This window comes from Hemicordylus capensis, chromosome 2 (genome assembly GCF_027244095.1).
Source record: "Hemicordylus capensis ecotype Gifberg chromosome 2, rHemCap1.1.pri, whole genome shotgun sequence".
NCBI lineage: Eukaryota > Metazoa > Chordata > Lepidosauria > Squamata > Cordylidae > Hemicordylus > Hemicordylus capensis.
In genome coordinates this window covers 380,351,374-380,368,433 of record NC_069658.1, presented here as the reverse complement: position 1 = coordinate 380,368,433, position 17,060 = coordinate 380,351,374, and the positions used below count along the sequence as shown (strand labels likewise).

Here is a 17,060-nt window from a genome sequence, read left to right as displayed (position 1 = left end):
GAGTTAGCTAATTGCAGACCTGTTTCTAACCTTCCATGGTTGGGCAAGGTGATTGAGTTGGGTGGTGGATGCAGATTATCTACACCCGTTTCAAACTGGCTTTCGTGTGGGCTATGGGATGAGATTGCCTTGGTCGGCCTGATGGATGATTTCCAACTGGCTATCAACAGAGGGAGTGTGACTTGGCTGATCCTTTTGGCTCTCTCAGTGGCTTTCAATACCATTGACCATGGTATCCTTCTAGACTGCCTGAGGGAGGTGGGATTGGGTGACACTGTTTTTTACATTGATTCTGCTCCTACCTTTCTGGTAGATTCCAGATGGTGTTGTGTGGAGACTGTTGCTCTGAAAAACGAGAACTGAAGTGTGGAGTTCCACAAGGCTCCATACTATCTCCAGTGCTCTTAAACATCTACATGAAACCACTGGGAGAAATCATCAGGAGGTTTGGTGCAGAGTGTTATCAATATGCTGATGACACCCAGATCTACTTCTCCATGTCAGCCTCATCAGGAAATGGCATATCTTCCCTAAATGCCTGCTTGGAGGTGGTAATGGGCTGGATGAAGGATAACAAACTGAAGTTGAATCCAAATAAGACGGAGGTGCTGACGGTGGGTGGTCGGGACCTGGGAGATGGTTTAGATCTGCCTGTTCTGGATGGGGTTACAGTCCCCCTAAAGATCAGTATGTAGCTTGGGAGTGCTCCTAGACCCTAAGCTCTTCCTGATTTCTCAGGCTGAGGCAGTGGCCAGGAGCGCTTTTTATCAACTTCGGTTGATACAACTGCTACGTCCATTTCTAGAGGTAAATGACCTTAAAACAGTAGTACATATGTTGGTAACCTCCAGACTTGGCTACTGTGATGTGCTCTATGTGGGGCTGCCTTTGTATGTAGTCCAGAAACTGCAATTGATACAGAATGCGGCAGCCAAACTGGTCTCTGGGACAACACAAAGGGACTGCCTCTACCTGAGAAATGAGGGAGAGCTTTGGGTCCAGGAGCATTCCCAACACAAAGGTTTTGAAAGAACTGCACTGGCTGCTGATATGTTTCCGGGTGAAATACAGAGTGCTGGTTATCACCTATAAAGCCCTTAACTGCTTGGGTCCAGGTTATTTAAGAGAGTGCCTCCTTTGTCATGAAACCTGACACCTGGTACGATCTTTTGGAGAGGTCAGGTTATAGTTGCCACCAGCTTGTCTGATGGGTACTCAGGACTGGGCTTTCTCTGTGGCTGCCCCAGGGCTTTGGAATATGCTCACTAATAAGAGCATCTCCTTCTCTGTTTGTTTTCAGGAAAACCCTCAAGACTCTCCTGTTCTCACAAGCTTTTAATTAGAATGTTAGTTTAATTTGTTTTAATAACTGTTATACTATTGTTTCATGTATTTTAATCTGTGGTTTTTTAAATAGCTTAAATTTTGTACACAGTCTAGAGATGTATATATCAGGAGGTATAAAAATGATAGATAAATAAAGAACTGGTCATGCTTGTGAACTAGCTTGCTTGAGCAAAGCTGACTTTGTGCTTGCATTGGAAGTTTTTTCTTTGTACACTAGCTTCAGAAAGTTGGCTAACATAACGCTTCATATAGTCTTTAACTCTGTTGTAACTTAATGCATTTGGCTGTGGTTAGAGGAATATTAGAGAAGATAGATAAATGTGCTGACTCTCTAGAGCCACAAAACACTGCAGTGTTCTTTTTTTAAAGGTCCAAACCTATTACTTTGGAGAGCTGAAGTTAGGCTAGCAAAAGTTCATGTTATCTCCTCTCCCAGCTCCTTTCCCAATACACTGATGTGAAGAGGTAGGTTTGCACTTGGTAGCAGTGCTGCTTTTGAACCACACTGGACACGGAGTGCAGGGGCTCCTGTGGAGTGGTGATTGTACACACAAGCTGCATTTGCTTGGCAGCTAAAAAGAGAACCTTGGATATTAATAAGTTCTGAAGCCCTCAGAGTAGGTCTTTACTCCCTCTTCTGACTGGTGTAACAGCATGTATGGGTAGCTCAACAGCCACAGACTACATCCCAGCCAACTCATTGCATCAAGCAGTAGGGGTCTGAGTTGGGCATTAGCATGCATGCATGTACTTGTGCACACTTTGGCCAGCAACTTCTCTTGGTCTGGGTATGTGCTGTTGGAGGTCTAATATGTATATAGCACTTTTCATGGACTTCATACTTTACGACAGATCCCTGTCCCAGTGGTCTTGCAATCTAGACAAGGAAGGCAACAGTGGAAGGGGGAGGGAAGTGGAATCAAGAAAAAACTGGGGAGGAATTATTTAATTTTTTTAGGCCAGGCCTTGACAAACCTTTTTTTAAAATCTAGGGCTAGCCTGGCAATTTAAGAGTGAGACAATGGACTTGACAGAATTATCAGACTTGGTGATGAACACTTCATGGGAAGAGGGTAAATGGGCTTCCCTTTACAAGTAACATACTAACAGCAGAAACTGGGCTGCCTGGGACTAAGCAAGATTTTATTTTCTAACTCTACCTCTGAGTATCCTCCTAGCCTAGGTGCCATGGCTCCCTGGTGCCAAACTTTAATAGTTATTGAAAGGAGTGCAGAAACTCCCTTTCTGGCCATCATTGTCCCTTCTCTCGAAATCCATTCTCTAGCTTGCACAACACATGCTGTAACTTTTTCTCTTCCTCCAGACATCACATAAGTCAGGACTTGACAAATCCCAAGTGCCAGGGAGCCATGGCACCTAGACTAGGCTATTCAGAGGCAGAGTTATTTAATGAAATCTTTGCCCCAAGCAGCCTTGTTTCTGTTTTACTTGTAAAGGTGATAAAGAGAAGCCCATTTACCCTCCCACTTTACAACATCCATCACAAAGTCTGATAATGTTAAGTATCCATTGTCTGACTCCAACTTCCAAAGAAACTTTAAGGCTTGACAAGCCAGTACCTGAGCCCAACACACTTACTTAGGAGCAGTGATAGGCACCAAACATGTATATGACATATATATTCATAACATATATATGAAAGTGCTTCTTTGCCTAGTTAGCAGGTATGAAGATACCCAATCAAAGCTCATGCTGAGGAGCAGTTCTGAGTGAATTTTCATTGCCACTAAATTCCATAAAACTGGTACCAGAGATTAAGACTTTCAGCATGCTTGAGATTTGTCGCCATTTTCATCCTGAGATCAGCACATAGAATGTAACACCAAACTGACTCATTGTGATTTAGAATACTTGTATAAATTGGAAAAGCAGGGGTCAGGGATAATTTATGGTGGCTTAAAAGCAAAATAAAACCATACACAAAATATTTATAGAAAATAAATGGAGACTGCACTAAGTTTGACATTAATAGCAACAGTAGAGCAAAAAAACCCAAAACTGAACTTTTCTATTGTTGCTATCCTGTACACTAAATTTGGAGAATGTCTGATTGAAACCAGATGTGCTTGCTTGTGAGTAGGCATGCATAGGATTGCACTATAAAGCAAAAAACCTTACAATTACACTACACAGGTAGGCAGTGATTTACATCAAAATGCAAGCTATCCAGGGATCTCCTGTTGGACAAAACACACACAGAAAGGCAGCATTCCTCAGAGGGCTTACTTATTGTGAATCCCTCCCACCCAGCCTCCTGCACTTCACCTGCCCTTCTCTAAGTTCAGCAATTGAGCATAATAATCCCTGCCCATTTTGTTCCACATTTCAGCTTCTACAAGGCCTAGAGCTTTGCTGCTGCTTAAATGAAGGTTGAGAATCTGGGCTAGCTAATGGGGACTGGGTGACATGCCTAAAATCTGTGAAATACCCAGAAATCCAGGGAAGATGGCAACCCTAGTCCTGAGCATGTGTACTAGTCCTGGGCATGAGTACTTACCGGACTTGCAGCAAGCCTACTTCAAGAGAATCTCAGCCTCAAAACCGTCTCTGGGTTTGTTTACGTGGAGAGTCCTGGCTTCAAACAGTAAAAACCTGAGATGACCTCGTACTCAAGTGTCTGAAATGGCCAGGGCAGTGCAGGGGTCCCACACAAGACATGTCCTAGTCTAGTGTTTCTCAAGATTCTGGATCCTGTGTTCCAGTAGGGCTCAGAAGCCTAGTGATTTCAGCACTGAGGGGGAAAGATTGTGGCTGGTGGAGCTCAAGTGCAGTAGCTAGCAGCATGTGCCATTAACCTCGCACAGAACTGGGCCTGGAGAACAGCGTCCCCAAAGCAGCTTGATTAGAACCTCAGGCAAACTAGCCAGTATGCAGCCTATTTGTTTTGCATTTTGAAGACCAAGGTGGGACAGAGTCTCCTTGCAAGGTTTTTTTAGGCTTGGGGGCAAATCTAGCAGCAGGAAAACTTGATGTATTCTCCTGTTCAGGCTGGAAGAGGCCTGGGCAGCTGCTCATTCAGTGGATGGCCATAACAATAGGATACTGCTGCCTCCAATCTGCATATTCAAGAGATTCCTGTTAGTTCAGTCTCTAAGAAGAGTTTTGCATTGCTGGTGCCTCACTTAGTCTTGAATGCTCTAAAAAAACAATCACCATTTTTGTCCTAGGGAACTTAATGCTTCCTTAAAGATACAACTTACTCGGCAGAGGTCTTTCTTTTCTCAGGTGAATTCTCTACTGGTCAAGCTTTACTCCTGAGGCCATTTTAACCCTTTGCAAAATTTAGTTTCTTTGCTGTTAAAATGCCAAGTCTCACTACTGGCTCTTCTCCCATGGCAAGGGAGCAGGCCTCCTCTTCCATGGTAAGAGGAGTGTTGGTCTGTGGGAGAGAATTTAAGAAAAAATAAGGCAAATTTTATGCAAATAAGGGGAGCATTGCATGGGAAAATCCTCATTCCAACTCAAAAATTTCTGGAAAACCCACATCTGACTATGCAACTTCTCATCGAGATTACAACTGGCATTTTTGTTATGGTGTCTTTCCTTTCCAGTCTATCAAAACACTACAGTACTGTTAGCAGATAGCCTGCTTCCCCCTACCCCTTGATTTTTTTCTGCTGTCCCCTATTGGCTTAGGAACATAGGAAGCTGCCTTATACAGAGTCAGACCATTGGTCCAAACATGGGTTCATCTATCTACACCAGGCCTGCTCAACTTTGCCCCCCCCAGCTGCTTTTGGACTACAACTCCCATAATCCCCAGCCAAAGTGGCCAATAGCTAGGGATTGTGGGAGTTGTAGGCCAATATCTGCAGGAGGACTGAAGTTGAGCAGGCCTGGTCTACACAGACTGACAAAGGATTCTCCAAGGTTATAGACAGGTGTTTCTCTCAGCCCTATCTTGGAGAAGCCAGAGGGGGAACCTGGAACCTTCTTCTCTTCCCAGAGTGGCTCCATCCCCTGAGGGGAATATCGTACAGTGCTCAGTGATGTAAAAAGACCATGAACAATGCAAAATGATGGGCAAATAGGGGGCTGTAAATTGAAAATAAACCAGCAGGGCTGTTCTTGTGACCCCGAGATCTTTCTCCTGGGCAATCATTGAAAGCTCAGATCCCATCAGCATATATGTGAAGCTGGGTGTTGTTGTTTTTTGCCCCAATATGCATCACTTTACACTTACTTATATTGAACTGCATTTGCCATTCTGTCGCTCACTCCCCCAGTTTGGAGAGATCTTTTTGGAACTCCTCACAACCTGTTTTGGATTTCCCTAAATAGTTTAGTGTCGTGCAAATTTGGCCATCTCGCTGCTTACCCCAACTTCTAGATCATTTATGAACAAGTTAAAGAGCACTGGTCTCAGTACCGATCCCTGGGGGACCCCACTTCTTACTTCTCTCCATTGTAAAAACTGTCCATTGATTCCTGCCCTCTGTTTCCTGTCTTTCAACCAGTTACCAATCCACACATGGACCTTAGCAGCAAGCAGCAAGCTGATGGTGGGGGAAGGAATGACACCTTTTACTGTATAGTGATTGACTAATTGAAGGGGCTGTAGCTCAGTAGTAGAGCATCTGCTTTGCATGTAGAAGGTTCCAGGTTCAGGTCTATCCGTGGCAGATTCAGGTAGGGCTGGGAGAGTCTTCTTCCTGAAACTTTGGAGAAGTTGCTGCCAGTCAGCGTAGACTGTTCTGAGCTAGATGAACCAATGGTTTACCTCTGTATAAGGCAGCTTCCTATGTTCCTATGTTTGGGGAGATCTTAGTAAAGCAGAAAGCTTGCAAGAAGTAGAAGGCTGATCCACAGTACTAACAATCCAGATGACGACTCCTGTATTGCTATCATTGAAGGAAAAAGCAATGAGAAAGACCAAGTCTTAAGATTCTGGAAATTGTAGGCATGCTTCTTTATTATATGCATTAATGCAAGCTTCTTTATTATATGCATTAATGTGCCCAGTGTGTTTCAGCTACAAGCTTTTCTTCAGGGTCATTTATCCAATCTTATGTCTACTTAAAAAGAGAACTGGAAGCAAGTCCCCCCCTTCCCCCCCTTTTCTTTTTCTGTTTTCCTCATTGAAGGAAGCTGAGAGTTGGTTCACACACTGGTTCATGATTCATACTAAGAGGGTTTATCTTTATCAGTGCTATGCTTTCTGTGCTTCTCTTGGCTTCTCTTTACACTAGTCAGTGCATGTCCACTAAGGCCCCAATTTTATTTGTTCTTACTGAATGGTTACTAATAACTATTTTCTGGTTATTAATTACTAGCAGTGGTGTTTTCTGTTGTAAGATATCTATGGCCCTAACAATATAGCAAGAACAGATCAAATACATAACTGCTCACCATCCACTATGTATTGCTTGGGTATCATACAGCAGACAAGGACTTTGGGTTGAAATGCAAGCTACAATATCTTTTTTTTTTATAAGGGTTTTTGTGGGGGGCATTTCCAGTCTTTTAGCACCCTCTCCTGACTGTTCTCATGTATTGCACAGTTTGGGAAGAAATCTCTTCAATAAAAAGTATACAGTATTTTCTTATTCCAGATAGGCTTTAGAAGATATTTTCTGCTTAATACTGAAAGCTGAAAATGTTTTTGTTTTGTTGTTCTTTGATAACTGAATAGTAGTGAGGCCATCATATTCTTGTTCATATTTTTACTTCAAGAACATAGGAAACTGCTATATACTGAGTCAGACCATTGGTCCATCTAGCTCAGTATTGTCTTCAGACTAGCAGCGGCTTCTCCAGGGTTGTAGGCAGGAATCTCACCCTATCTTGGAGAAGCCAGGGAGGGAACTTGGAACCTAGATGCTCTTCCCAGAGCGGCTCCATCTCCTGGGGGGAATATCTTCCAGTGCTCACACTTCTAGTCTCCCATTCATATGCAACTAGGGTAGACTCTGCTTAGCTAAGGGGACAAGTCGTGCTTGCTACCACAAGATAGTAGGAGGTCTTTCCACTTGGTGCACAGTAGTAAGATTACTACTGTTGACATTCTATAGTACAGATTGACTATATTGGCCACTTGGCCAATCTACCACTGAGCACACCATTGATGCTCCCCCCATTCCAGTGTTAGGCAGCAACTTTCATGCTAGCTAAGCTCAGCAAAGAAATGGGGGGAGGCAGATGGGGAACATAAAAAGAGCCCTACCAGATCACACCGCTCTTGTTTCCATCTAGTCCAGCATTCTGGTTCCAGTAATGATCAGCCAAGTTATTTCCAGAAACTCTCAATTGTGATTATTATTTCCAGAAACTCACAATTCCCCCCCCACCCCCCGTTCCCTTACCCCAGCAACTTGCATTCAAAGGCATTATGTCTCTGAGCAGCCATAGATAGACTCACCTTTCAGGAATTCATCAAATCTCCTAGATATTACCATATCTTGTGACAGTGTATTCCATATGTTTCATGGTAATATATAGTAGATTCTTCCTTTTGCCTGGCCTGAATGTACTGCCAGTCAGTTTCACTGGGTGACTCTAGCCCTATTCTGATATTCTATTGTATATATATAAATGTATCTATGTACATGTGTGGATGAGTGTTTGTGTGTTGATTTTAAAAGTGAACCTGGTACAGACCCCCTCAAATATAGGGTACATATAGGAAGTGTAATATATAAATGTAGATTTGAATATGTGTATACTGTACACAGATTATATGTGTGCTGAACATAATGTGTGAATAGGATTGAGTTCTTGTAACATGAAAGAAAGAAAATCCCACTCTCTACACCATGCATAATTTTATAAGCCTCTTCATATTGCTCCTTATTTATTTATTTATTTGATTTTTCTACCGCCCTTCCAAACTGGCTCAGGGCGTTTTACAAATAAAACAAACTACTAAAACAGTAAAGAGCTAAAACAAATTTTAAAAACAACATAATTAACAATTTAAAAACATTTTAAAACAATTAAACAATTACAGTGATTAAAAACCCCGAAATTGGGTTTTTAATTTTAAAATAAACCAGATATTAAAACCCTCAAAATTTAGGAAGCTGAGAAAGCTTGGGTGAAAAGATGGGCTTTCAGGTGTTTTTTGAAGACTGCCAGAGATGGGGAGGATCCTATCTCAGCAGGGAGCGCATTCTGGAGATGGACCTTCTCAGATGACTTCAGTGGGCGGTAGGGCTCATAATGAAGAAGACGCTCTCTTAGATACCCAGGGCCTAAGCCGTTTAAGGCTTTATAAGTTATAACTAGCACTTTGTATTTTGTCCGGGAACCAATTGGCAGCCAGTGTAAGGACCTTAGTGGTCCTTATTTTCCTGAACTAAAAAGCCCCAGACACTTGAGCTTTTCCTCTTAAGGAACTGTTCCACATCCTTTCTTTTTGAAATGGCGCTCTATTGAAAGAGCTGTACACAGTATTCCACTGCAGCTACACCATAAATTTATGTAAAGACTGTATACTGCTGGCTGCTGTGTTTTCAGTCCTTTGCTTAACAATCCCTAACATGGAACTTGCCACTTTTTTGCTGTCATATCTTGAGTTTGGTTTCATTGAGCTGTATACCTTGATCCGAAGATCTCTTTCCTGGGTAGTCACAGCTATTTCAGATTCCTCAATTTCTATGTGAAATTGAGATTTATTTATTTTTGCCACAATATGCATTTTATTTGCTTGCACTGCTGCCTTTTTAAAAAATTTTAAATAACACCAGCTGAACACTGACATGGCTACTGCTGCATCATCTTAAACCAGCTACTGTGGTAGGAATGCTGCTAGCAGCACTTTCAGGATTCCCCCCCCCCCCCCCGTAATCACCCCTCAGGCTTGAGAGTAACTTTCCACATGCTGTATTTTATTTTCAGGCTGCTGATTGAGATCTCTGTGCTTTGGTGATAATTACAGGCACTGTTTGTCCTTGTCATATAGCTGTGATGCTTGTGTTTACATTCCCAAATGGAAGTGTAACTACTGTGATAAAAATGAGAATGGCAGGGAAATCCTGTAGTCAGAGACCTGTGATGCCCATCCTACTTTATGCAGACAATGTTGGTATCCTTTCAAGGACCCCTGTAGGCCTCAGAAGGGCACTGGTGACATTGTCACAGCACTGCAAGAGTTACCAACTTTAAATAAACTACCAGAAAACCAAGGTCATGGCCTTCGCTGGAAGACCTAAGACCCGACATTGGAATATTGACAGACACAGAATTGACAGGTCGCCTGCTTTACATACCTGCGAGTGGTCCTTCATGCTTTCTGGCAAGAAGGGCCCATTGGGATCACGTTGCCTTAGCGGCACAGAGAGAGCTCCATTGCCATCTTGAGGTTCCTTCGGTATAGAGACGGCCATTACGTACCCGCAGCACTCAAACTATATGATGCCAAGCTGCTGGCACAATTACTATATGGTGCCCATACAGGATCCCCATCCAATTTTGCTATACTGGAGCGTGTCCAATCTGAATTCCTGAGAGAGACCTTACAGGTGCCTTGCTGTGCCACTCTATGGTTGGAAACTGGCATGATAAAGATTGAGGCCATAGTTTGGATAACAGTTCTCAACCACTGGCTCAAACTAGCCTAGCCCTTTGCCCACAGGGCCTGGCCCCGCTAACCCTGCAGGACAATTTTCAATCCTCTTGGAAATGGGCAGTCTACAACAAAGTGGTGCACCTGGGCTTCTCCCCGTCCCTTCTGCTTGCTATGGGCTGAGTCAAGGCGAAAATGGCTATCAAACAGAGGGAGGAAGGAACAAGGAATGCCAGGCAGATCTAAGCAAGTGCTGGGCTTCCTGGCTTTGGATAGTTGTAGATTCATCATCTCCCACTTGCATATTTGACACAATTGGAAATAGCAAGCCACAGAAGGGCATTCACCCTTGCCCGGTGTCATGCCCTTGCCTCTGCCATTCTGGAAGGCAAATACAGAAGATCCCATTCATGGAAAGGCTTTACCCGTGTGACTCTGGGGAGGTAGAAACCATAAATCATGTACTCCTCTCTTGTCGCTTTTATAAAGACATCTATGACAAGCTCATACTCCCTCTACTTCTCAGATACTCTGGTTGCCCTAGTCAAGACTATACCAAGATGCTGCTCTCGGATGATGACCGGACCTTCACGTACAATGCTGCCAGGTTCTGTGTGGCAGCATGCAAGATCTGCCGGACCCTGATTGCTTGCCCATACCCCTTGTAGCAGATGTTTAACTACTGATTATTTTACTGGATTGCCTAATCTTAGTTGCTCTACTTGACATTTTAGCTATTATATTTTATTTTAACTATTTTATACTTTTAGATTTTTTTTACTTTTGTAGTTTACCTATATACATATCCTTGTTTTATCTCTACTCATCTCCCCACAACTTCTAGGATTCAGGGGCATATCTATGGTGGGGCAGGCAGTGCACGTGCCCCGGGCGCCACTTGAAGGGGGGTGCCATTTTTTAAAATATATATATATTTAAAAATGGCCTCTGAAAACAAAATGGCCACTGTGAATGCTCAAATGGCCTCTGTGAGGCCCTAGGCCATGCCAGGCCTCAAAGAGGCCATTAGAGCATGTGCGGTGGCCATTTTGTTTTTAGTGACCAATTTTTTTAAAAAAATGGCCACCGCACATGCTCAAATGGTCCCTGCGCGGCTCTAGAGGCCAGTGGGGGGAGGGGAAACCACACCCTTTAGGAAGCCCCCCAAAGGGGCTACAGGTTAAAAATTTTTTAATATAATATAAGTCAGTATAGACATATTCAGTTTGGCACTATGTACAGAGAATCAGGCTTGTGAATACTGAGCTGAAGCTTATGACCTATGATTGTATTCATTTGCTCCTTGCTCCTTGTGATAAGTGAGTTAAATGTGATGTCCTAATAAAATGGCGATTAATGGTGAGTTTGCCTTTGAATCAGTGTGAAATCCTTAGTATTAAGGCCACTGGGAGTCTCTTGCTCTCTTTCTCTCATTTTAAATGTTCTCTCATTTTAAATTTAAAATACTAGAATATATTCCAAGCAGCGACACAGTTTACTCTGCATATCCTTTAATTATTTTGAGATTATCTGGGAAAAGTCAAATTCTCCATTTATTTTTAAAACTTATGTAATAGTGATGCTACAATGCATAGTAGAGAATTAGACAGGCACTTCTAGTTTTCCAAGTACACCTCCACATAGTATTTGGGTATTTCATGAGCCCCAGCATACTGAAATTTGTAGTTTCCCAGCATTTTTTGGTCTGGCTACGTCCACTGCTAAATAATTTTTGAAGTATTAAAAGATTAAGGAGCTTGACTTGTATTTTTCAGCTGATATTATGGTAAAGTTATCTGAAAGATGGGTGTCAGATGTTTGGGCAGGGGGTGCAATTTCAGTGCTTGCCCTAGGCGCTATTTTCCCTAGATGCGCCTCTGCTAGGATTGTATCTTGTTAATCATAACTTTACCCTTGTTTTATCTTATTTTACTAGTCACGCCACAATTTTTAGAGTTCTGTTTCATTAATCATAATTTTATAGTCTATTATTAATTAGCAGCAATTTAGTTGTACCTACTTCAAGATAATCTGGTTTATAATAGTTTTAATGTGATTGATCTTTTATTTCATTATGTCTATACTATATCCTGTGCTGGTCTTTGACCATAATAAAGATGATTGGTTGGTTGACTGACCTGTGAGGCATCCTGATTAGCAGCCAGTTTTGCTGGAAGTCTACTTTTAAAAGGCGGGTGGGGTGAGGTGGGTTTGTCCTCTCCTTTGCTAGGTTTGTACTCTCTTTTCCCACTGCTACTGTCCTTGCTTCTTCCTAACAGACTTGCTTCTGTAAAATGAAGTGGGTGGGTGGAAAAACACGAGTTCTACAATCCTGCATCCTCTTTTAAGCACTTTTGGTTCAGGATAGGTAATTAGGAACTTCACAGATCCCAGTGGATTGGGCTTGACTGCCAATCTTTGCACATCTAGCATCATTAGAAGTGAAAGGCCCTATGAATTCACTGAAGTCCCTTAAAATAATTATTAAACACTCCTCATTTCAGATTACGACTGCAAATAAAGGGGCATTGTGCAGCTGAAAGAGGCAGGAAAGTTTCACTGTTCTGCTGTGCTTATAAAATAACCAATTAGTGTTATGTGTAATTAGATATTCATGATAATTGTAATATCTTTAGATCCTTCAATACAAAAGAGAATAACTAGCATTCTATAATCTGCACAAATATCACGAGGGGAGGTAATTATAGCTTTCTATTAACTAAATTTATGCAACTAGATTACATTTGAAGTCTGGCTGAGGTATGTGATTTTAACATACAGAATGTCTTTCTTTTGCCATACCAAAAAATCAGAAGAGAAGGGGTGGGAGGGAGTTGTACTACACTAACACCACCACCACCACTACATAGTTATATACTTAGTGGTTTATGTAGAGAAAAATTCCCTGACCCCAAAAAGCTCGCAATCTAAAAAGAAACATAAAGTAGACAACCAGCAACAACCACTAGAGGGATGCTGTGCTGAGGATGGACAGGAACAGTTGCTCTCTTCCTGCTAAATATAAAAGAATCAGCACTTTAAAAGTTACTACCTCTTTGTTCAGTCAGCAGAGGCCAACAGTGTAACAGATTAGTCATGTGAAAACAGAAGAGTTAATATTCTGAGCCAAATGCTCTCTGCATCACCAAACAAATGGTTAGGAAAAGTGCATGCTAGCATAGTGTCCAACGTTTTACACCACTATTGTCTGTGTATATTTGCATCGCATTCACATAAGGCAGTGTAATGTTTATAGTGAGTATGTTAGGAGGTAGAGAGAGGGTCATGAGATGCAGGTTTTAAACCATAAGAGGGAGGCAAAAGAGCCTTCTGCGAGAATTCTGATTAGACAATGGTACCCACTTTTAACTTTTTCAAAAGCAATATAGGGTCAAAATAGTCAAGTGGCACTAGATTAACACATTTATTGTAGCATAAGATTTTGTGAACTGGAGCCCACATCATCAGATGCATGAAGTGTTATTCTCAGCTAGGAGATAAGATATCTACAAGGGTACAGAGAAGAACAATGTGAGTTGTGGGCTAGAAGGCTGTGAAATGCAAGAGGTTTGTGACCATTTTTATGTAGAGCTGAAGTGTAAGAAATAAGTGTAGTGACCATTCACTATGACAATAATTGGCAGTAGTCTTCCAGGACATTCTCCTGCTGACCTGAAACTCACCATTTTACAATGAAAGAACTTCAAAGGGGAATCCAGGGTGAAACTTCTAAATTAGAGTTTATCAGGAGGCTATTCTATCTGTTTGCATTAGAGTCATTGGTTTTCTGTTTCATTATATACGTTAAGTAACTTAGCAAGGAAGTATGTATTGTCATGAATTATTGCTGCCACAACCTTTCTCTCATACATGTAAATTTTAAGTAATATTTACATAGTCATAAACTGTACTTCTTGCATTTCTTAAGCCTTTTGGCCCTATCCATGTTTGAGTCTATCTGCTCAGGTTTAAATAGGCACAATGGTTTCCTGTCTCACTACATGTTAGTTAATTTAGCATAACCAAGAAAACTTGTTATCACCAATTACTGCCATTGTGAATTGTCCTTGCACTTCTCTCTTAGAAAATAAGGATTGCAGACTTTTATTTTAACGTCCTTTGATCCATGGTGCCTGGCCGGGAAGGGAGGAGGTAGCCTTAACTTCATCAATTTTTGATGGTTATCTTTGGCCTTAGGCAAGCAGATACCTTTCAACCTCAGCTTTTGTCTGCCCCAGTCTGCAAAATGGGGTTAATTCTATTGACCTATGTTACTAAGTTGTAAGGATATCTGTGGTAATTTACATAAAGTGCTTTGAACACTCTAAAAGTGTTGAAATGCTAGGTGCTATTTCACAGTCTCCATTTGACCATATGGAATGCAGTGAAGTCACAAAGCAAGAAATGTTCTGGGTTTGATTCTGAAACAACAAACAGGAAGAACAACTCACTAGCCAGAGACAAGACACTGAAGTATATCCTGATATATGTTAGATTCCATGTTGACAGCTAGGGAATCCTTAAAGGGTATTAGTGATATTGAGACTCATGGAAATTATTGGAAATTAGAACACGAGTTACAAAGATAACTATCAAAAATTGATGAAGTTAAGGTAGAACTGTCATTTTTGAGCTTTTCCTGAAAGAGTATGGAGGGCATGCACTGTTTTTCTCTTACCAAGAAGAGTTTTCTGATGGTATGACTATAGTTAGGTGTCTGTGAACATCTGGGCCTTTTTAAAAACTGAGATTCATAGCAATGTGCGCACACCTGGGTTCCCCTCGCCCACTTCATCGTTCTCTTGTCAGAAACATCTCTCCCATCCCTAAACCCAAAACAAACAGTTTTCAAGTCATTTGGGGAATTAGAGGGAAAGGATACCACTGTAGCTCAGTGGCAGAGTATATGCTTTGCATGTAGAAAGTCCCATATTCTTAGGAACATAGGAAGCTGCCAATGAGATTGGTCCACCTAGTTCAGTATTGTCTACACACTGGCTGGCAGCTGCTTTTTGAAAAGGAATATCAGAGCAAAACTCGTGTGTGTGTGTGTGTGTGTGTAGATAGATAGATAGATAGATAGATAGAGTCAGGAATTGAGCCTAATGCTAGCATCAGCAGGTGAAGTAGATGCTCTACCACTGAGCTATGGCCCCATCCCCATACTGCAACCAGGGAGATACATTTCAAACCCACACTCTATCATGATGCTCATTGGATGACCTTGGGCCTGTCATTATCTCTCAACCCAATGCATCTCATAAGGTTATTGTAAAGATAACATGGGGATGAGAAATGTGCTCCCTGAGCTCCTTGAAGGAAGGGTGGGATAGAAAAATAAAGTGTGGTATTAGAGCTCTTTATATTTGCCATAGAATACATGCTTCCTACAGACAGTTGCTGTTACGTGGCAAACTGATTCTTCCCCCCATATGGCAGTGGTTGTTGGTTACAGTGATACAGTGCAAAGACAGACAATACAAATGCATTACCTGTTGAAGAAAGGGCTATTTTAAAGTATGAAAAGTGGTGGTGCAGTCACTGAGACTTGCACATAGAATTAAGCTGTGACTGGAATTTCAAATATTGGAAGATAGTGTTGTCTCCTAAAGCAACCGTTCTTAGCTTGGGATGCTGGGAGCTGTAGTTCAGCAACATCTGGTGGACTCCATTCTAAGAACCATTGTCCTAACGTGTAGTTACATTAATTGGACACTGAAGCTTCCTGGTTTTCATATAAGCAAGGACATGCAGCCTGATCCTATGCATGTTTATTTAGAAGTCTGTCAATATGCAGTGGGGTTGTATTTAAGAAAATATGCACAAAATTGCTGCTTAGTCAATGAAAACTAGCCCCCCCCCTTTTTTTTTCCTTCCTGGCAGGTGCCCTGCATCCTTAAAAGCTGCACAGCAGGCAGAAATTTAGCAGGTTTTTTATTTCTCCATTCCAAGAAGTTTTATCTGCTGTATGTCTGCTTGATGTGCAGATGTTAAAAGGCACAAGAGAGCTGTCAGAAAAAACCTTGATATTTAGTTATTAAAAGTTATTTAAATTAACCTAACTACTGATGACTTTATACATTCCTATTAAGTCAGGTGATTCCTAGCTGATGAGAAATGCAGAACGAAGTATAAAAGCCCTTTTATGCATGACATGGGGAAATAGATCAAGCTTGAAAAAGGGGGGAAACTCCATGCCTGCTTTTAGCCTTATGATAATTAGATAGCCATTTGGCTAGTTTGTGCTTTTGAAACACAGAAGAATGGGTGAAGTGTCTGTATGGACACTTTTTTTAAAAACTCTGTGCAAATTAAAGCATGTCATAATCACCTTTCTATTCTGTTCACAAATATATAACTGATCCATATTTAATGTTGTTACATTTGCTTTACAGAGTGCCTGGTGGAGAATGCAATGGGATCAATAGCATGTCTGCGGAGAGTGGCCTTGGATCAAGACTGAGAAATTTACCAGTAATGGGGGATGGACTAGAAGCTACACAAATGTCTACAACACAGGCACAGGCCCAACCCCAACAAGGCAATACTTTAGCCATTAATCCACCTCCGCCAGAGACCTCAAATCCTAACAAACCCAAGCGCATGACCAACCAACTACAGTATCTGTTCAAAGTGGTGCTCAAGACACTATGGAAACATCAGTTTTCATGGCCTTTCCAACAGCCTGTGGATGCTGTCAAACTAAACCTCCCTGTAAGTATAGTTGGAAAAAGGAAGAATCAGAGGAGTAGCATATTATATTGGATTATTGCTGGTTAAGAGAGCAAAGGCTGAGGGAGAGGGTCTGAAGAACAAGTCAAAGGTAGAAAAGAATGTGTGGCAATTCTGATTAGGGAGTAAACAAGGGAGGAAAAGAAATAAATTTCTACTGGAAATAGTCAATGCAATATTTAGACTTCATTCATAGATGCTCAGTTGAGAACAGAAACAGATAAAGCATGGCAGTCAGGAAGGACTGAACAGATGAGTGAACGGCTGAGAGAGCAGCAAAAGTGTCTATCATAGAATGAGATATTAGAGATTGGCAGTATGGATTCAGGAGTTGGTAAGGTGAGGAAAGAGGGAGGAGTGGATAAAAACCAGCAGAGAATATGTCTAGTGGACTGGAGAATATGGAATGTTTGGTTAATAGAACTGGAAGGAGAAGTGGGGTGCCATTTGACACTTC

At 41.6% G+C, this 17,060-nt stretch overlaps 1 protein-coding gene across 4 annotated transcripts in view; it reads left to right on the top strand.

Annotated features, from left to right (window-relative positions):
- Window positions 1–17,060, top strand: part of BRD4 (bromodomain containing 4) — a 138,915-nt gene that overhangs the window by 51,571 nt on the left and 70,284 nt on the right. For 2 of the 4 annotated variants that reach the window (XM_053294383.1, XM_053294384.1), the window contains exon 3: window positions 16,267–16,585. In XM_053294383.1, coding sequence (XP_053150358.1) covers window positions 16,301–16,585 — 285 coding nt within the window. In that variant the 5' untranslated portion in view covers window positions 16,267–16,300. Of the gene's footprint in view, window positions 1–14,382; window positions 14,485–16,266; window positions 16,586–17,060 lie in introns of those variants that run through there. The other 2 variants (XM_053294382.1, XM_053294381.1) reach the window with 2 other exon arrangements.